Source organism: Eschscholzia californica, unplaced genomic scaffold (assembly GCF_041429995.1).
Source record: "Eschscholzia californica isolate CP2 unplaced genomic scaffold, dmEscCali1.0.p SCAF_1, whole genome shotgun sequence".
Lineage (NCBI taxonomy): Eukaryota > Viridiplantae > Streptophyta > Magnoliopsida > Ranunculales > Papaveraceae > Eschscholzia > Eschscholzia californica.
Window position 1 is genome coordinate 64,071,773 of NW_028238198.1, and position 20,987 is coordinate 64,092,759.

A 20,987-nucleotide genomic window follows, 5' to 3' on the forward strand; every position below is an offset into this window, starting at 1 on the left:
AAAACACTCATCCTAAATTCAAACGTATGATCATCCGTAACTTTAAAGTTCATCAATCCTCCAATCTGGACAAATATCTCGGAACTCATCTTTTTATAGGAGCGAATAAAAGAAAATTGTTCTCTTCCCTCACTACTCAGATTCAGAACAAACTCTCTAAATGGCAGGCTTTTCTCCTCTCTCCAGCTGGCCGCTCTATTGTTATCAACACAATAGCAGCGGCTGTTCCCTGATACCAAATGCAATGCTTTGCCCTCCCTAAGGGAATAAGCAATCGCATTGAAGTTCTTCAAAGAACTTTCTGGTGGGGAAAATCTAATTCGATTCATACCATTAACTGGTCTGCTATTTGTCTTCCCAAAAAATTGGGAGGTCTTGGATTTCGTTTTCCGGTTCTTGACAACCAAGCTTTTCTGAGCAAGTTAGTTTGGCGCCTTATCAAAGATCCTGGCTCTCCTTGGGCTAGTATTCTTAAAGCGAAATACTTCACCAAAGATCATAAACCCAAAGAGGCTAAGAATCATCACTCGTGGTTCTGGAAATCCATCTCCAAACATGTTGACAAAGTTACCAATTTAACGTTTTGGGATATTAATAAAGGTACCAATATTAACATATGGTATGATTATTGGATCACTAATCATCCTCCTCCTATATGTAACACCACTAATAGTAACCTCACAAAGGTTTCTCAACTTACTATCAATAATCATTGGAATACGACTATAATAACTCAATGCTTTAATGATGATATATGTAACTCTATTTTGAGCATAAACTTACAGGAACAAATGGATGATATTGCACGATGGACGCTTACCAAATCAGGTAAATTTACCATTAAATCCATGTATTATTATTTACGTACTGAACATTATGACTATGAGACTAAGGAATGGATCTTCATTTGGAATCTACCTATTCAACCAAAAATCAAACTATTCCTTTGGAAATGTTGTACGAACAGCTTACCGGTCCGCGGTAAAATTGGGCAGTTTATTGGCCATAACTTTGACTGTGTTTTCTGTCGGGCTCCTGAAACATTGATTCACGCACTATTACATTGTGATTTGGCTACAGTGGTATGGTTTCATTTTAATATTATATCAGGCAACATTAATAGTCTTATTGACTGGATTATTTCATGGAAAGATATTGATGAGCAGATAAGCGGTCTTTTCGCAAATATACTTTGGCAGATTTGGAAAGCGAGGTGTGATAGATGCTTCTCTAATGCTAAGATTCTACCCATGATGGTTATTGATCAAGTAAATAGCACACCGAACCTTCTCAAGCACCCTTTGCCATCTCAACCACTTGAAAGAAATATCCGATGGTCTCCTCCGAAAGCTCCTTACATTAAGATCAACGTAGACGCCTCTTTTATGGACGGAAAGGAAATAGCTGGGATTGGATGTATCATGTACGATGACCAAGCCAAATTTCTCGCTGCCTCGGCATGTAATTATAGAGGCCAAAATGCAGAAGAATGTGAATGCTGGGCAATTGTCAAAGCTCTCCAATGGTCGATGTCAAAGAATATTGATTATCTTCATATTGAAAGTGACAATAGTAATATTGTCCTAACTCTCAACAGGGAACAGGCAGATATTGGTTGGCAAGCAGGCAAGCTCATTTACAAAGTGCGTCAGCTAGAAGAAAATTTCATCAAAGTTATATACACTCACATCAATAGGGAAGGAAATGCGAAAGCTGATATTTTAGCTAAATGGAGTTGCAGGAATATGGGTACCTGGATATGGCGGGCTCTATCGGATCTTCCTGAATCTTTACTTTCGTATTTTAGTTAGGCTCTGTGGTTTTTGTTTAGTTTTTCTCTCAACAAAAAAAAAATTAACTGATTGTTTTGACCTTCATAAGTGTCCGACAATTTGATTTGTCACTCAAAGACAAAAAACTTCAATTTTTTCAAAAGTTTTCTTGAGGATCAAAATAGAATTAATTCTCAAAAACTTTAAAAACATTAAAGCCACCACATATCTTCCTCTCTCCTCCATTTCATCACCTCTCTTCTCCACTTCATCCCTCTCACCACCTTATAATCTTAGCCAATAACAATTTTTGCTCCAGTAGCTAATAAATCAAGGCATTGACCTCCGTTCACAAAAAAAAAAAGACATGTAACTTAAGCTCAATTTTGAATGCCAATCTTATATCATCTCTATGAATCTATACATAGACGGTGTAAAAATATTATGCATATAACAATTTGTCTCTTAACTTGGCCATTAAGATCACATGTTAAGAAAAAAAATCTTAAATGAAGAGTTTTAGTTGAATTGTAATAGAGTTAATTTCGTTTTGGATCCCAATTTGTGACCAAGTTAACTCATTGTTTTGACCTCCATAAGTGTCTGACAATTTGATTTGACCCTTAAAGATAAAAAAAAAAAAAATCAATTTTTTCGAAAATTCTTTTGAGGACCAAAATATAATTAATTCTCAAAAACTTTAAAACATTAAAGCCACCACATCTCTCCTCCATTTCATCACCTCTCTTCTCCACTTCATCTCTCTCGCCACCTCATAATCTTCTCTGATAAAATTTGTCGACCGGCGAAATTTTCTGGCAACCTTCAAACTTTTAAAAAATAAACATTCTTTTTCTTTTTTCTTTATCTTCTTTTTTCTTCTCTCTCCCCCTCTCTCTCTCTATATATATATATATATATATCTCTCCCTCTCTCTCTCTCTCTTTCTATATATATATATATATATCCTCCGGCAAAGCCGCAAAGGGGAGCCTTCACTGGAAGTCTGGTTCGCCAAACCTCGAAGATCTGGCGAACCACACCTCCGAAATTCTGGTTAGCAAACACGTTCAAAGGTTTTGGTTAATGAATCAGACCTTCGAAGGTATGGTTCCTTTGAAGGACTCGATTAACGAACCAGAACTTCGAAGGTTCTGTTAACGAAGATTTGAACCCGACTTTCGAAGGTCTGGTTCAACGAGAAGAAGAGAAGTGGTGGTGGTAATGGCATTGATGAGACGAAGAAGAAGAATATAGATCTTTTTTAAATATATATTAATGTTGAAGGTCGGCGTCAACTGGCACCCCCTATCTACTAGCGACCGTTTTCGACAACTCTTTCGACAAGTAAGAACGACAGAAGGATAGAGAAGGAAATACTTTTGAAATAAAGATAAAAATGGAAAAAAGACAAATTGATGGCTAATTTTAACAAACAAAATACAGACTTTGGATCCAAACTAGAGTGTTGAAAGATATAGGGGATCATATTCAACTGTTGGTCACAAATTGGAGTCAAATTGAAATTAACCCAAAAAAAAGAGGGTTTTTTGGGCTTACCCCCTCGTCACTAATTGATAATTGAGTTTACCCTCCTCAATAATGGGTAATTGAGCTTACCCCCTTGGACTTACTATTAGTGACAAAAACACAAAGGCTATGTTTGGCGTACATGAAATAATTGCCACTACCAAGAACGACTATTCTTCAATATGATTCATATTAAGAATTTTACATCATTTTATTGTTTGATTTGGTCAGGAATATGATTAGTAAAGTTTGATTTTGTTTATATATTATTTACTTTCTGATTTTATTATCACATACCAAATATATCCTTAGTAGTTTTGACAAAAAATCTAAATTCAAAGAGGTATGCTCAATTATCAATTACTGAAGGGGGTAAACTCGATTACTAATTAATTTTGAGGGGATAAGCTCAAAAAACTCAAAATAAGAAGACAGTATATGATAATGTTACCACTTGTGGTAGAGCCCATGATTGGAAGAAGAAAAATCATCATACCTGCACCATTTCCTTAAATCTAAAGAAAATATTAACATATTATGAAAGAGAAAAAATCACTGCCGAATATGGACTTTTCTCTTTGTCTACATCTTATTATATAGTAAAATAGAAGAAGAAAATACACTTATCTTTATAGTGCTTTGAGATATTTAACACTATCAATTGTGTTTTTTTGTTGCAAATTGCAATCTATCAGTCCTGTTGTAAATTATATTGTGGTAATGTGCTATATACATTTTTCTTTATTTCTTTTTGATGAAAATAGGCTCAGCCTAATTTTATTCAATCTCAAATCAAAGAAATGTTGGGTTTACCTGTTTCCAACTGACTTACATTCTTTGGAACCGTAATCAATACACTCGGTGTCTCAGAACTGTTCCTAGTATAAGAATTAGCTAGCAAATGTGCGACTTTATTCGCATTTTTCGGACAATAAGCAAAATTACACTTATTGGGAAGTGTCGTATTAATTTTGATATCAAAGACAATAGATCGAATCTTCCATGGTATATCAGACAATAATATTTATCTTTATTTACGTCTTATTTAGTGGACAATAAATCTTCCATGGTAGATCGAATTTTAATAGCAAAACTACACTTTATTCGCATTTCTCGTACAATAAACAAAATTACGTTTTTCTTTATTTACGTCTTACTTAGCGGTCTGAAATAATATTTATCTTTAATTATAATCAATAACAAGTTTTAGGAAAACTAAAAATTAAACTAAATTTCTGGCTAGCTATTTCTATTTCTATTGATATTTTATATTATTTTACATCATTTCAACAATAAAAAGAATAATGATACTAAAGTTTTATTGACAAATTTCATCAAAACAAAAAAAAAAAAATTTTCTTGATAAAATAATTTAAGATATCCATGACAAACAAATGAAAGAGATAAAATCTACCACGTATTGTTTATCAACTTCTTTTATTAAACAAGTTTGACCTACTCAGACTCCCACAACTTTGTCTTTAGCTTGAACTAATTGTGGACGACAACACACTTGGACAATTCCATGTAATTTGCCAATTTGGAGAAGTTCAATTCTTGCATTTGTATCTCCATCTGTCAAAGACATTATGGAAAAGAATGGAGTCAGAGTTTAAAATGTAGGAATTTTAGTGTTTGAAAATTTCATTGTTCCGGAAGCTACACGAATTAATAAGGCCAGTGTTTCGGGGAAATAAGCGAAGTTTCCGGGGCAATAAGTTTTGGGTGGAAACAAGTTTTTTTTTGTTTCCTCCAAACATCACCCTTTCAATTTCTTATTCTTTCTTCTTCTCCTTTCACCTCAACCAAATTCCGACGACTTCCACCATTAATGCCGGCGACTTCCACCGCATTCCGGCGACCTCAACTAGTTCTCTCTCCTTTCTTTTTTTCTTTCTTCTTTCTTCTCTCTCACTTCTTCTCTCTCACTTCTTCTCTCTCTTTCCTTTTCTCTTATCCTCTCTCCCTCTCGCGAAAGTTTCGGCGAAGGGGATCTCCCTCTCGCGAAAGTTTCGGCGAAGGGGATCTCCCTTCGCCGGAACAACAAAAAAAAGAGAGAAAGAGAAGAAAAGAAGGGAGAAGGGAAGGAGAGAGAAAGAGAGAATGAGAGAGAGAGAGGCTGATAGAGGAGAAGAGAAAAGAGAGAAATTCCGGCCGGCTAACTTTTTTCCGGCGACTTGAGAGGGAGGAGTGTTTGGTTTGAGTTTTTTTAGGTTTGCACCGTCTTCTCCGGAAACATTTCCGCTTTCCCCAAAACAGTGGCCATTAATAAATATCTGCTATCTTGTACGAAAACAAGAAAATTTTGTTGTGTACAAAATTTTGAGTAGAATCATTTTTGTATTGTTTTTTCGGTTTTTTTTGTTTTTCCAACTTCCACCACCATTCCTTTTTTACTCCGGTAATGGTCGTCGGCAAACAGTTGTTATCAGTGACTTTAAATATTTTTTAAATTTTTCCTCTCTCCTCCTTCGACACCTTCCACCACTATCATTTTCTCTCTTCCTTCCTTTCTCTCTCTCCACCCCCCAAATCAGATCTAAGTTTCGACGAAGGAGGCCCTCCATTCACCTGAATAAGTAGGGAGAGAGATAAAGACAAAAAAAGAGAGAAAAAGAGATAAAGTGGCGGGGAAGAAGAGGAAGAAGAACAAAAGGCTAGAGAGGTAGTGACAGAGGCAAGAAAATTTTGCCTCTGGAGGCAATTTAACTTAGTAATAAATTAAATAGTATTCTAATAACTATGTAGACTAATTGATAAACGTATCACCACGATGAGTTTTCATCATCTGAAAAGGTGTAACTGCAATGTCTAATAGTTTTAACTATGAATTTCTTCTTTAATAAAAAAAACTATGAATTTCTTAATATATGTGAATAAGTTACAACTTATCATTCTGACTGACAAGCAAATTCTGACAATTTTAGAGTAGAAATGTACATTTTGTCAATAAGCGAATAAGGTCCCCTAAGGTTAATGCTAAGAGCAAGTTAATTGAATGACAAACATTGTACTCTCTGGAATCATTTTTACAAAAAGAGTCATCATTTTCTTTCCTCTAAATTTGTCATTTAACTGCATTTTGCTATATAACTTTCAATTTGATATTCAAGTACTAAAAAATCAAATTTCAAAACTATCTTCGAAAATGTAAGTCTAAAAAATAGAATAATAATAAAAATTAATATTACTATAATCGTATTCTTCTTAAAAAACATTTGCAAAAAAACATCAAGAAGGGTGAGATGGAAGTTTAATTTAAAATAGAAAAAGTGTTGATCAATTATGATCAAACAAACGCCCGGAGAAAATAATGCAAAAAATAATTACATATTCACTTCTATTTTCACAATGGAAAGAAATTAAAATAAAATTGAGGCACCCTAATAAAAAACAAAAAGTAGTCCATAATAAAATGTGAGAATTTCGTAGGAAACGGTGCTTTGGAGTTATAGTATCAGGTGGTTTTGCGGTGCAACGGATAACGATATTTTTTGGTTTCGTTATTGGATGAAGAATTAAAAATATATTAGCATGAGAACATAAGCTTTCGATCTGTGGGGGCACGACCCCTTAATAACGTCACCCTTGTAGAGAGGAGAGAAGCGGAGTTGGCAGTGGTGGTAGTTAGAGATGGGTGATCGTGACGAAGGAGAAAAAAATTTGATTCGCCGAAAAATTTGACAAAATTCACTATTTCTTATTAAATGTTTCGAATAAAATTTTATACTCTGAGAATTTTTTTTTGTTTCTTCAAAACATGAACATAAAAATACTAATAGTAACTAAATTTGATTTTTTATGCTAAGAGTTTAAGCTATAGACTCTCTTATTTAGCCCCCAAATAATGAAAAGAATATCAGTGTATGTATAGGTTTTTTCTGGTAGACCTAAAAGTTGAACAATTCAATAAGTATATATCCTAAAAAGATTATAAATGACAACACAAACCCTTGAATAGCAAATAATATGTGCAAATGTCTGTGTAACATTCTATAAAATACTGACCAAGTATTTCTATTTGAGTTCTTTTTTCTTTTTCGTTGAAAATTCTATTTGAATTGTTGAAGCAACCAATGGATTGACAAAGAAAAAAAAGGTTAGTGGTGTTTTTCTCATTAGTTAATTTTTGGTGTGACTTCTTGAAGATGATTGTTTTAATTTGGATATTTTTTCTCGTAGTCAACTATAACGTTTCTTTACTCTCATACTTTTCCATTCCAAACTAATTTCTTCCATATATCTTTCCTCCTCGCCGATAAAGAGATCCTCCATAGATGATCGGTGATCGACTGCCGCCCACCAACAAACTAATAAAAAAGTTTATTTCTCTCTTCTAGAGAAGTAATTGTGACTAAAACAGTAATAAATGAAAAAAATTTGTCAAAGTGACTTAGTGACAAACAAAATATTGGGAAATGAGTAACTTTCGGAATGCGGTGGTTGTCACTAGGAGGACCATTTTGCCAAATTAGAACTAATCCGTTCCTCAAAATGGTACATAAGAATACCAAGGGTAGTTTAGGAAATTACAAAATATTAAGTAGATCAAGAAAAATCCCTAATTTAAAACTCAGTCAACCCAAAACGCAGAAAAGGAAGTAAAAAAATCGAACTTTTTAATCAAAAAAGAAGGTCAAAACTCAAAATCAAACCTTTAATGGCGGCCTTCAATTCTTGCAGGTTAGAAAATTAAAGGGGATTAATTTTTTTTTTACATTAACATTTACGAAGTTGTCGTTTCCTTTGATATCGATAGGGTTTTACAAGAAAACGTTGAAAAAAAAGTGCTTTCTTTTGTTTAAAGATACCTTCCCTTTTTGATCATCCCCATTAAAAGAAACTCAATTCATTTCTGTTTTTCTCTTTTAGATCGAGTATTATTGGTTAAATAATCAGAAACCCACGACGAAATCTCTGTTCCTGGATCAGAATTTCAAGGTTTTTTTTACGAATTTTTCAAGATCGACTTGAGAAAAGGGTAGGGTTTGTTTGTTGGGGGATTGAAGGTTGAGATCTGGTTTGAGAAGATCCGAAAATGGGGAGTAAGTGGTGGAAAGTGAAAACTGCTTTTGGGTTTCCTTCTTGCTTTGCCGTCCCTAAAACTTTAGAAGGAACACCGTCTAACGGTGGTGGTGGCGGTGGTGGTAGATTTTCAGATGCTGCTTCTTCATCTTCTGAAGTTGTTAGTACGGCGAGTAGAAAATCAGATTCTCGATTACTTTCTTTTAAAGTTTCAAAATCCTCTTCTTCTAGCCCTAATAAGTTGTCTAAATCTGTTAGCAGATCCTCAAAGGTTTGCTCTCTCTCTCTCTCTCTCTCTCTCTCTCTCTCTCATTTTGTTCTGATTATTTGTTTTAGGGTTATCAAATTGTCAATCTCTGTTCAGTTAAGCATTTAATAGACTGAAATTGTGGTTCTTAGCAATAATTCTACTGTGATTGTATATCTGTTTCTTCTTTTGTTGAATCATTTAGTATGACAGTTTTGTTTCATGGATCTAGTTAAGATATCTTAAGTAACATAAATTTTTCTTCTAAATTTGACGTTTTCGGTATCTAGTCTTACCCATTTGATTAAATGGAGTAAAAGTGCGATATAATCTGGTAGTAGTTCGTTTTTCATCATTGGTAGGTAATATAAGCTATTTACTGCAGAATTTTCATGCTTCTTTTGCTTTTAATTTTGCAGAAGACTTGTTCTATATGCCTTGGCACGATGAAACTAGGGCAAGGACATGCCCTCTTCACTGCAGAATGTTCACATTCCTTCCATTTTCATTGTATCGCTTCAAATGTGAAGCACGGCAACCAAATATGCCCAGTTTGCAGAGCAAAATGGAAAGATATACCTTTCCAAGGCCCTCCTTCAGATCTCCCCCATGGAAGACCAAGAATTAGGCCCGTAAATTCAATCCAAGATGATTCAATGGCGTTCATGTTATCCCGAGGTCCTCTTCTTCGCTCAAATTCCAATCGACATAGTCAACGCCGGGCTTCTGAGCCGGTTGTCTTTAACGACGATGATCCCTTAGATGACGGGCCTGAGTTTGCAGATAACTCTTTTAACCGTGGTATTTCAGATAATCATTCTACTAGGTCCATAAATATCAAGACGTACCCGGAATTCTCAGCCGTTCAGAGGTCAACCACCAAACAATTTTTCTCTGTCCTGGTAAATCTCAAAGCCGATATTGTTGGTGAAGCTAATACAGACGTTTCTCGAACTTCACGTGCTCCAGTTGATCTTGTCACTGTTCTTGATATAAGTGGTAGTATGATGGGTACTAAGCTGATGTTGTTAAAGAGAGCTATGGGTTTTGTGATACAGAATCTTGGACCATCTGATAGATTATCTGTTGTTACCTTCTCATCGAGTGCCCACCGCCTTTTTCCTCTCCGTCGGATGACTGAGAGAGGAAAGGAGCACGCACTTCAGGCTGTGAACTCGTTGTATGCTAATGGCGGGACCAACATATCTGAAGGCCTCAAAAAGGGTGTCAAGGTGATAGGGGATCGAACCAACAAGAATCCCGTCTGTAGTATCATATTATTATCTGATGGGCAGGACTCTTCTACAGAAAGAAGCCAACTTCGACCCGACCTTCATTCTCGTCTTCAATTTCCTGTTCATGCATTTGGGTTTGGTTCAGATCATGACCCTGACATGTTGCATTCAATCTCAGAAGCTTCCGGGGGGACATTCTCTTTCATCGAAGCTGAAGGTGTGATCCAAGATGCATTTGCTCAATGCATTGGTGGACTCCTCAGTGTGGTTGTGCAGAATCTGCAAGTAAAAGTTGAATCTATGCACCCTGGTATTAGTCTTGGCCCACTAAAAGCAGGAAGTTATACTACTCGTTTTACGAACAATGCTCAAACTGGATTCGTCGATTTTGGTGATCTATATGCAGATGAAGAAAGGGATTTTCTTGTGTACTTAAATGTTCCAATGGGAGATAGGAGCAAAGAAACAATGTTAATAACTGTTAGATGTGAGTATACAGATCCTTTTTCGAAAGAAACCATGATAACAGAAGCCAAAGAAGTAAAGATTCAGAGGCCCGAAATTGTCAAAGAATCTATTGTGTCTATTGAAGTGGATAGGCAGAAGAATCGTGTCCAAGCTGCCGAGGCAATGGCAGATTCGCGAGCTGCTGCTGAACGAGGTTCTCTATCAAATGCAGTTTCCATACTCGAAAACTCTCGGAGGGTATTATTGGAAACACCATCTTTATGTGCCGGCGATCAATTATCTGTTGGATTAGTGGCAGAGCTTAGAGAGATGCAAGAGAGAATGGCAAGTAGACAGAAGTATGAGGAATCGGGGCGGGCTTATGTGCTTTCAGGAATGAGCTCACATTCATGGCAACGAGCCACTGCCCGAGGAGATTCAACTGAGTTTACAACTACTTTTCATTCTTACCAGACTCCATCAATGGTGAATATGCTCAGTAGATCTCAGAATCTGACTATGTCGGCTGAGGTTCCGCCATCATCTCCTCCAACTCTTCCACCTAGATATTTTACTGATAAAATGCAGCCAAGGTAGGTAACAAATTCATCAGTTTTACATTTAAAGCCTCTTTTGTTTTTGGATGGGTAGTTTAGTTAGTAAATGGCAGATTAAAATTTCCTGTCTTATATATGAATAAAAATGAAAATGGGTAATTGGGAAAAAATTGATTAGGAGAGAAGGAGAAAATGAGAGTTCAGGGGAGTGTGAAAAGGGTTGATGTTTTGGGATGATGATGTAGATAAGAAGAAAGCCCTTTGATTTTGTGTCTTTTGGTATTAGGAGATTAAGATTGTTATTGTGGGCGGTGGGGGTGGTTCTACTTTGAATTTCATTATTGACTTGATATATAAATGTATCTACTCTTGATTCTTATAAGAACTCCCTCTTTCTCTCTCCATTTGTTGTGGTGATTCGAATTTTACTGTTTCAAGATAACTTGGGTTTTGTTTTGAGCAAAAAAATACAGTTTCTTAAAACTTAGACCGTAACTTGCTCGGTGGTCGAAATGGAAAGAACACAACAAATACGAGTTTCCAGTAGTCTGCGTTAAAGATGAGGACATCCAAGTTAAAGGAAACTGTTTCGAGACCAAATTTGAATATGATGTCAGCATGGTGTCAACAATTTCGTTTTGTTCTTACCATCCTTTTACATTTGGTTGGGCCAAACCGTATTTCCCAATATCCTTTTGGTAAAAGGATGGAAGATGGAAGGAAGGGCTAGTCAAAATGGAGTAATGACTGAACAAACAATTTTTTTGTTTTCGGTTGGGAGAATTACTTAAATCCCCACTTTTTCATAATACACATTACTGAAACCCTCACCTTTAATTAATAATTACTAAAACCTCCACCTTTTCGTAATATATATTACTAAAACCCTCACCTTTTCAAAACACATTTTCTAGAAACCCCCCACCTTTTCATAAGAAAAAGTGGGGGTTTCAGTAATTTTTCTGTTTTCGGTTTAGATCGCATGGGAGAAGATACAGACCTATCCAATTATCGTTCTTATACTGGGCCGCTATTTGAGATATTGGATCGGGGTCCGATATCCATATAAGGGGTATTTTCGTCTTTTAGAGGGAAACACCTAGGGGTGGGAATCGGGCGGGTTCGGGCTCACGATTTTCGGGCACGGGCGGGATAGCAAGCCACCCGAGCGGGATATCGGGCGGGTTCGGGCTGGTAAATATGAGCATGTGGGAGCCCGCGGCCCGAATATGCTCGAGTGCCCGTTCGGGCTCTAACGGGCTCGGGCGGGTCGGGTTTCGGGTTCCGTTTATATTAAATTAAATTAAAAATAATATACATAAAAAAACATAATTAAAAATATCAAAAATTAAATTAAATTTCATCTATTATATTTGGTGGGTATGGAGTGGTGGTGTTACAGGTGTAGTGGTGGTGGTATATGGTGGATCGGTTGTTCGGGAGTGGTGGTCGTCGGCGGTGAGTGATTGTCAGTGTGAGTGAGGTGGTTTTAGTTTAGGTTTAAGGAGAGTGGTCTTTTGAGAGGGTATATATAAGTTAGATATTTTGATCCAACGGTTGATGATTATCAACCGTTGGATCATAAAGGGATTAAAGAAATGTGTCTCGGGTAGCGGTCGCGGGTATCGGACGCGGGTATTGGTTGTGGCGATTGGTAGTGGGTAACGGGTTTAAGTCGCGGGCGGGTAAGAGTTTCGGGCAGTCGTGCTTGAATTTCGGTCGGGCGGATCGGGCTTGAATTTCGGGCGATCTGTATGGGCCGGACCTCGGGTAAGACCCCCTACCGGATGTCCGCCCACGCCCGCCCGAAATTTCGGGCCGGGTAAACCAGCGCCGGATCTCCTCCGGTCTCCGGGTCGCCTCGGATCGGGCAGTTAGGGCCTTAGGGGCGGGTTTTGGATTCTCTGACCGTTTTCCCCGCCCTAGAAACACCTAGTTAGATGGCCTTCTTCTTCTTTACTGTTGCCGGGAATGGCAACCAAAACTCTTCAGTCTGAGACCAACGCATGTTAGCTAAAGACATACACACACTCTTATTCCATCCAACGAGGGATTAGAGATTAGAGAGAGAGAGAAATAAAAAGAGAGATGGCGGGGAAGTCCGTGAATGTTCCAACAACGTATTCCCCATCTCCAACTCAGAAAAGACAACAATCCATTTTCAAAGATGTCGACTGGGTTCGTCCTGATGGTCGTGGTTTTCATCAATGTCGCCCAGCTTGTAATCTCTCTTTCTAGTAATTTCTATAATTTGGGTTGTTCGAATGAATGATTTTATTAGTTCTGGTTGTTAATACGAAATTGGAACATTAATCTGATAATAATGTCTATTCCTATATGATTGGTTGGTTGTCTGGGTAGCTTTCACTGAATCACCACTTGACCACACACAGACACACACACACACACACACTATATCTCTCTCTATTTTATTGAAGCAGATACTAGCAACCATTTCTTCCAACTTCCATATTTCATTCTTCTCTATTACACAATGTACATGTTTTCAAACTTAGCTTATTCAATCCATCTATTCATGATTGTTGTTGTACTTCTCATTTGTGGTTAACTTATGGTAAGCTTGTTATCTCTTGAACATGGGTTAGGGTAAAATCATCCATCATCCATGGGTTTAACTCTTTGTACTCTTCGGAACACTAGAAAAAAAATCAAAAAAAGAAAAGAAATACATAATGAACTCAATGGGTTAGTGAAGGATCCAGTCTAGTCCAAGGAAATGGTATAAATTAGAAATATCTTGATATAAGGCAAGAACACTAATTATCTACAGGTTGTTGATGGAAGCCTAGTATGATATATCACCGAGAGGGATAACCGATACTCTAATCCCTACGTGAAGAATGTAATTAGAGAACATAGTGTGAGTTAAGGGTACCTCATACCTCGCTTGACAAGCAATAAGTGCAATAGATTTAAAGTAATCTCGTAGGAAAATCATCAAATAATTGATAATGGACAATTCTTGTAACCTTTACCTTCAAATGCGGTTCATAAGTCTTTTATAACTCATATTAACAGGAATGGCTCATCATTCAGTTCGATCTACTCTTTGGTCTTCTGATTTCTTGTCTGCTTAAATTCACTCAGATGAAGTCATAAAGATCAGTTTCCTGGTTTTATCTGTTCTCCCATTTATATGCGTTATTCATCTTCTTGCAGTTCTGAGAACAGGTGCTGTAAATTCGGCATCAGGATCTGCATATGTAGAGTTTGGAAATACCAAAGTTATTGTGTCAGTGTGAGTATATCTTATACTTCAAGAACCATTTTTTCTCCTCAACTTCCTTACAGTAGTTTTTAACAGTTCCTGTAACTTTTGCTCCTCTTTCTTAATGGATTTTTATGGTAGTTAAACCTAGTTCTGATAAATAATCAAATACAACCGTATCGAAAATAAATAAATTCTTAACCGGTTACCTGCTTCTACCAAGATAATGAGGTGAAGGAGACTGCTGTTATTAGGGTGGCAAAAATGGGCTTTAGTGGCCGAACCAAACAAGTGTTGTGGAAATCTCGGTTCACACCTGGTATGTTTCTGCAGATAGTGATAGTGTCAACTGACAGTTCGTACGACCATGTCCTCTTGAAGGGAATAAAATAAAATAGCTTGTTTGTGCCTCATTAGAATAACTAGCAGGTCCATGAATCATTACCCTGACGATATAAATCATCACATAAACAGCGTGGAATGAGACTTCTTTTACGAGAGATCCTATTTCGGGTATGAGTAGATCGGACCCAAACATTTCTTATAGTGGCTACCAACTAGGCAACTACCACCCACTTCCTTTTAGTTCTTTTATTTGTAAAATGGAATTCCGTCATGATTGTTTCTCTTTCAGATATGGTCCGAAAGAAAGTAAGAAAGCTATGATGTATAGTGATATAGGTCGTTTGAATTGTAATGTTAGTTACACGACGTTTTCAACTCCAACTCGTGGACAGGTATATGATGACATTATTTATAATCTCAATCTTCCATTTTCTTATGTATGTCTTCTATAATATAAAGCTTCCATCTACCAGGGTTTAGAACACAAAGAGTTCACCTCAATGCTTCATAAAGCTTTGGAGGGTGCTATTATAATGGAGAGTTTCCCAAAGACAACTGTTGACGTTTTTGCGTTGGTGCTGGAATCTGGTGGCAGTAAGTTTATACTTGATATTTTTACACTAAAAGTGATAACTAATGATAGTTATAATAGTAATAGTGAACCAAGTCATCTAAAGACAAAAGTACTTTTTAAAGTTGCCGTCTTTTACAACATCCCGTTTAGTTCCGGTGGGTGTTGCTTAACAGTTGATGGGGTCATTAGTAGTTTTCAGCATACCTTTAATTTCAGAAAAATTCTCTTTCACCAGTAAAGAAACTCCTTAGCGGTTATTATAAATGATAGGTGACAGTACCATAGTACTAGAGGAAGTATGATTCTTGTTCCCGGTGTCTCGCCTACTTTCCTGTTGAGAAGTTAATCAATGTTTTTGAGTTTGCTTTATTCTAAATCTTGTAGGTGATCTTCCTGTCGTGATATCTTGTGCAAGTCTTGCCTTAGCAGATGCAGGGATTATGATGTTTGACCTTGTTACTTCAGTTTCTGTGGTATGTATTTCTACAACATAATAACATATATATACACATAAACACATATATATATATAGACTCACATTTCCGTTATCGAATTTATGCTCCGAAATCTCTTTGATATTAATTTTTTTGCATTGGCTTTGATATTGACACTGTCGTCGATTTGATCAATTTTTTTCTTTCTTCATTTTGGTTGTAGTCTTCCCTTGGGTCGAATCTTGTTATAGATCCTATAACAGAGGAAGAAAGTTGCCAAGATGGAGGTCTCATGATATCATCAATGTCATCCCGTAATGAGATAACTCAGCTAACACATACTGGTGAATGGTCTACACCAAAGATTCACGAGGTATGGTACTTCAGATAGATCTGCCCATTTGTGTTCTTATTTGTAAAATTTCACGAAACTTCATATTTCTACGTAAATCTATGATTTCCATCATATAGATGAAAGTACTAACGGATTTATATTACAATAAAGACTAATTTCAGTGTCCAAATGATTGTGAAAATTGTCCGCAAACACATGAAAATGATCATGATGGACGGATTGACCGGGCTAAACTAATAAACCAAGAGTATTTGAAGCTATTCAGATTCAGACCTCTCTGAGAGTCTGATGATTGGTGGACCAACTCGGGCTAGGCTATAATTTTCGCCTAATTTCTAATACTTAGGGTAGCTTAAAAATGAGTCCATTCTCCATAGTCGCATTTAAGTTTGAACGAATATCTGTTCTTCTACACTTGACACTCAGCTCTTTTTGGCTTTAAAATTCAACTTAGCCGTACAAAATTTCCTTTTCTGCTTACCTATTGTGTGCATGTTGTTCATGAGCAGGCAATGGAGCTTTGCCTTGACGCTTGTTCGAAGCTTGGGGAGATAATGAGATCATGCTTAAAAGACTCCGCTTCTGCATTACAAGAATGAAAACCCTAGGTTGTTACTTGCTGTTTTCGACTGCTTTACTTTTACAAGATGCACGTAATCATCTTGGTAAGTATTTGGATTGTACAGACTGTTCAAGATGTTTTTCTTCTCAAGTTGCACTTTGATTAGTGTATAACCTATCGTTTTGCGGAACCGATAAGATTTGGTCCAGTTTTGCTCAATATGTATTACCCAATTGTTTTGTGGGGCTTGAATTTCGTTCTGGATTGAGTTTGATACTAGAACCAGAATCAAAATTTTCAGGTCCCATTTTTGATAACTTATAATATCCTTTTCCTAATCTTAAAATGTGATTTTTAGTAGAAAAAATGCAAAGGGTATTTAATTATTGTGGGGCTCTATATCTATTTGTTTGTATATGGCCATATGGGAAAGTAAAGACTTCTGTCCAATTTTACACCTTAGTTACACTGTCATGTGGAGCAATATGGATCAGGGGTTATAAGTGGATGTCTACTTGCTCTCCCTTGTGGCATTATCTCTTAGGGATTTTCTTCATTCCTGGATCTATTAAACTATGGATCTAAGGTTTTTTTTTTTTCTCTTCCAAGTCAGATTTGAAATCTGACTCGAAGTCTAGATTGACTCTTGTGAAATTCAAAATGTTTGTTTCTGTCTGAATCTTGATGTTTGAAAGACTAATTTTGTCCGATTCAATTGAGTCAAATGATTAAGGCGAAATACTAATTTTGTCTGATTCAATTAAGTCAAATGATTAAGGCGAAATACTGATTTTGTCCGATTCAATTGAGTCAAAGATTCCAATTTAGACCGTGAGAGGAAAAACAAACGCAAACGTACATCAAGTCGAATCTTGAAATTAAAGCAGCTAGCAAAGCTTATGATATATATTTATTCGTTTTGGTTTATGATTGTTGGGCTGGAAGGATGATTTTCACTTCCAAAAAGTTGATAGTGTTCCATTTTAGCCTGTAAACTGAGAATGAGCTGTCATAATTCGTTTATCGATTACTACAACTTTGATAAGAGTAGGATGATTATAACTATTCAGATGACACCACCAACCCATCAACTGAGAATGAGCTGTCATAATTCGTTTATCGATTACTACGACTTTGATAAGTGTGGGATGATTATAACTATTCAGATGACACCACCAACCCATCTAATTACGATCGACTCCTACGGCCATGACCAATTTGTGAAACACGGGATTGTTAGATTGTACCATAAGCTTTATTTTTTTTTATTGTTGTTACAAATACCATAAGCTTATAAATAGATGTAAACAAAATGTGAGAATAAATAGAAAATAAAATTATAAATAGATGTAAACAGAGTGTAAGAATGATATTATTGTCCAAGTTGGGCAATGAGAGTTCACTTCTATAAATAAATGAAAGAGAGATAAAGATCCAAACAGCAAAATTTTGAACCTTATCGGGAGATTATCTTAGAAAGAAGAAAGAACAGCAATGGCTTCCTCTTCTCTCGTCCTCCCATCTTCTCTCTGTCCTAAATCCATAGACTTCTCCACCTCCTCTCTCTCGTCTATACACTCTCTCTCTCTAAAACCCACCATTAAAAGACCCATTTCCATTACCTCTACTTTTCTCTCTTTTCAGAGAAGATACGAAATTTCACCCTCTCGTTTCATTAGAAAAGTTGCAGTTTCTTCTGAACTGGAACAAGATGAATCAGAAGAGGTTCCAAATGTTGATACTCAAGAGACAAATTTCTCACAGGATTTGAAACTCTTCGTGGGTAATCTCCCTTTCGACGTTGCCAGTGCTGAGCTTGCTGATTTATTTGGACAAGCTGGAGATGTTCGGATGGTTGAGGTAATTTTCTCCCAAAAACCCCTTTTCATTTTTTCATTAAAAGGTTTACTGTTTCTAGTAGATTATGAAAAAGTTTGGGATTTTTGAGAGATTTAGAAGAATTGGGTTTGTGGGTGTTCTTTTATCTTCCAAGAATTTCATATTTACTACTAATTTTCATAGAAATTTGGTAAGATAATTGACAGAGTGAAATGGGTGTTCATTAACAGGTTATATATGATAAGTTTACTGGAAGAAGCAGAGGATTTGGGTTTGTAACAATGTCATCAATTGAGGAAGTTGAAGCTGCAGCTAAGCAGTTTAATGGCTATGTAAGTTCATTTATGCCCTTTTCTCTGTTAAAAAGTGTTTTATTAGTTTATAGTCTGAAGAATTATGGTGGTTGTTTTATATTTTTCTTCGTATTGTCTGAATTTGACTCGTCTGACTCGTGTGAATTTGAATGGTCGGAGTTTGACTTGTTTTGGACCTTTGGTATAAGAGATGATAGACATTTTAGGTTATTTAAGATAACAGGCTCGTAATTCAGATACGTTTTATGTCTGAGTCTGACTCAAATGGACCAGAGGTGCAACTCATGGATGCAGACTAGAAATATACGTTGAGAAATCTGACTCAAGTGAATTAAGATCACGAGTCAGATTTCCAGATTTGAATAAAAACAAACAAACACTACCTTTAGGTTGATGGTGTGTTTGGATGGCGGAATCATGAATCCGCGGATTCACGAGTCCTTGGGATTCATGATTCCACGGATTCATGAATCCAAGTAATATTTTTTGGCTTATTTGGCAACCAAGAATCCTATGATTTATTATTATTTGAGTATTTTTAAACGTCTTTAGAAAAAATATGATTTTTAAAAAAAACAATGATTTTGAAAAAAAAATAATGATTTTGTAGAAGGAAATATTTTTTTGTTGATTTTAAGTTTGAAATTTAGGCTCATTAATCCAAAATCCTAGCAAATCCTAGGGGGCAGGGTGGGATTTTGGTCCAATACAAATTTTGGAATTAGGAATCCTTTGGATTCAAGAGTCCTAGGATTCTTGGTAGCCAAACAGACCAAGGATTCATGATTCCTACCAAATTCCACTTTTGATAGGAATCCTACATAGGAATCCTGCAACCAAACACACCATGAATCTATTTTATCTCTGAAGTCTAAATGAAAAGGTTATCTTATGGCAGGAATTGGGTGGTAGACAAATTAGAGTGAATTACGGGCCTCCTCCTCCAAAGGAAGATTTTCCTTCCCGCAATGACGACAACAAACGTTTATACATTGGTAACCTTTCATGGGGCGTTGATGATGAAGCACTTGAGAGTCTATTTAATGAGCAAGGAAAAGTTGTGGAGGCTAGAGTGGTTTATGACAGAGAGACTGGCAGGTCAAGGGGTTTTGGATTCGTTACTTATAGCTCTACTGAGGAAGTCGAAAATGCAATCTCATCCTTAAACGGCGTTGTAAGTATTGAAAAACATTCACTATCATTTCTCGTGAAAGTAGCAATATTTTGGGGTTTCTTTTGGTCATAAATGCTTCATCGACATAAAAAAGCAAGAGGTTTGTTTATTGCAAGTTTTACAATCACTTAAGGTGTCACTGAGTCTTACTCGACGCATTGATGACAAGTCTATACCTTTAGACTTAAATCATTGAGGTTTTCAAAAGCAGTTGATGAACGCATTTGTGCTGCGGAAATGCTACGTCAGTTTTGAGTAAGACTCTGGGGGAGAAGAATTTCTCTTGATTTTCTTTGTCGAACGTCGTAAGTATCTAATTAACATATAAATTGAAGGAGGTGTATGTGTTTATTCATTGCTACTCGTTTGTCTTGCCCCGGCTTTAGATTTCTTCACAAAGACTTTAAAAAAGTCGAACATCGAGTATGTCTAGGATAGAGTCATCACCTCAGGGGTCTGGGACTGGGATGAGCTAGTGATAGTGATTGCGGAGTCTGCCAATGCGTTCTTTTTGCTACTTGTTGCATGTCGATGTTTTCTTATTGCATCTTTCGAGATCAACTTCTTTTCATGTCCTAGTGTATAAGATTATTATTTTGTGCAAATGCAGGAATTGGATGGCAGAGAAATTCGAGTATCTGTGGCTGAATCAAGGCCAAGGCGACAATTTTGATAACTACATGTATTCAAATTCTTCGGGTTTGCTAGAGGGAGAGAGTAATATATAGATATGTATTTGTGAGAGTTTACATGAGAGATTTAGTTCTGACTTACTACTATGGGGTTTCTTCATGGATTCCTTGCTTTGTATTTGAACTAATGGAACCAATATGAAGGGTTGCTGCTGCTATAAGTGCTTCTAAGTATGGGCATTTCATCTTTTACAGAGAAAAATATTAGACCCAAACTCTTATTGTTCTAATAAGAGTTTGAAGCAATTGGATGTTTTGTAGGTAAAACTAGGGGTGACTTAGAATGCAAAACTAAAAAAAATAAAAATATATCTCAATTAGGATTATTTGTCAAGTTCCAATTGAGATTCTCATTCCTAGGTGGCAACAATAGAGATTCTCAATTCTTGTGTGTCTTCGATGCAAAACTCTAAACTTGTGTTTTTTTTACTTATGTTGCATGGTTATTTTTGTAAGCAAACAATTAGTTATTTTGGGAATACATGAAGACTCGATTTCTATTGGTTCAAAATTTAAAATATTCATGAGTTTGACAATTTGAGATATCTCAAGAGCACACTATAGAAATATCTCTAGTCAACCCTCGACACGCCATCTTTGAAATCTTTTTTGAATTTTGCGTTGAAGATAATTTTAAAAAAAAAAAAAAAACTCCA

At 36.3% G+C, this 20,987-nt stretch overlaps 3 protein-coding genes across 3 annotated transcripts; all 3 read left to right on the forward strand.

The window, feature by feature from the left end:
* The first annotated feature begins 7,747 nt into the window (after positions 1 to 7,747).
* Positions 7,748 to 11,215, forward strand: LOC147568193 (E3 ubiquitin-protein ligase WAV3-like). Its single transcript, XM_086654623.1, has 3 exons — positions 7,748 to 7,985; positions 8,175 to 8,598; positions 8,994 to 11,215. The coding sequence occupies exons 2-3, from the start codon at positions 8,341 to 8,343 to the stop codon at positions 10,851 to 10,853; spliced, it is 2,118 nt and encodes a 705-aa protein (XP_086510749.1). The 5' UTR covers positions 7,748 to 7,985; positions 8,175 to 8,340; the 3' UTR covers positions 10,854 to 11,215.
* A 1,000-nt stretch (positions 11,216 to 12,215) lies between these two features.
* Positions 12,216 to 16,589, forward strand: LOC147568194 (exosome complex component RRP41-like). Its single transcript, XM_086654625.1, has 8 exons — positions 12,216 to 12,545; positions 12,692 to 13,034; positions 13,994 to 14,072; positions 14,677 to 14,779; positions 14,861 to 14,981; positions 15,346 to 15,434; positions 15,619 to 15,768; positions 16,260 to 16,589. Exons 2-8 carry the CDS (start codon positions 12,902 to 12,904, stop codon positions 16,347 to 16,349), a joined length of 765 nt encoding a protein of 254 aa, XP_086510751.1. The 5' UTR covers positions 12,216 to 12,545; positions 12,692 to 12,901; the 3' UTR covers positions 16,350 to 16,589.
* A 1,028-nt stretch (positions 16,590 to 17,617) lies between these two features.
* On the forward strand, positions 17,618 to 20,489 carry LOC147568195 (RNA-binding protein CP29B, chloroplastic-like). The gene is made up of 4 exons (XM_086654624.1): positions 17,618 to 18,172; positions 18,382 to 18,483; positions 19,364 to 19,639; positions 20,250 to 20,489. The coding sequence occupies exons 1-4, from the start codon at positions 17,807 to 17,809 to the stop codon at positions 20,310 to 20,312; spliced, it is 807 nt and encodes a 268-aa protein (XP_086510750.1). The 5' UTR covers positions 17,618 to 17,806; the 3' UTR covers positions 20,313 to 20,489.
* The last annotated feature ends 498 nt before the right edge of the window (positions 20,490 to 20,987 follow it).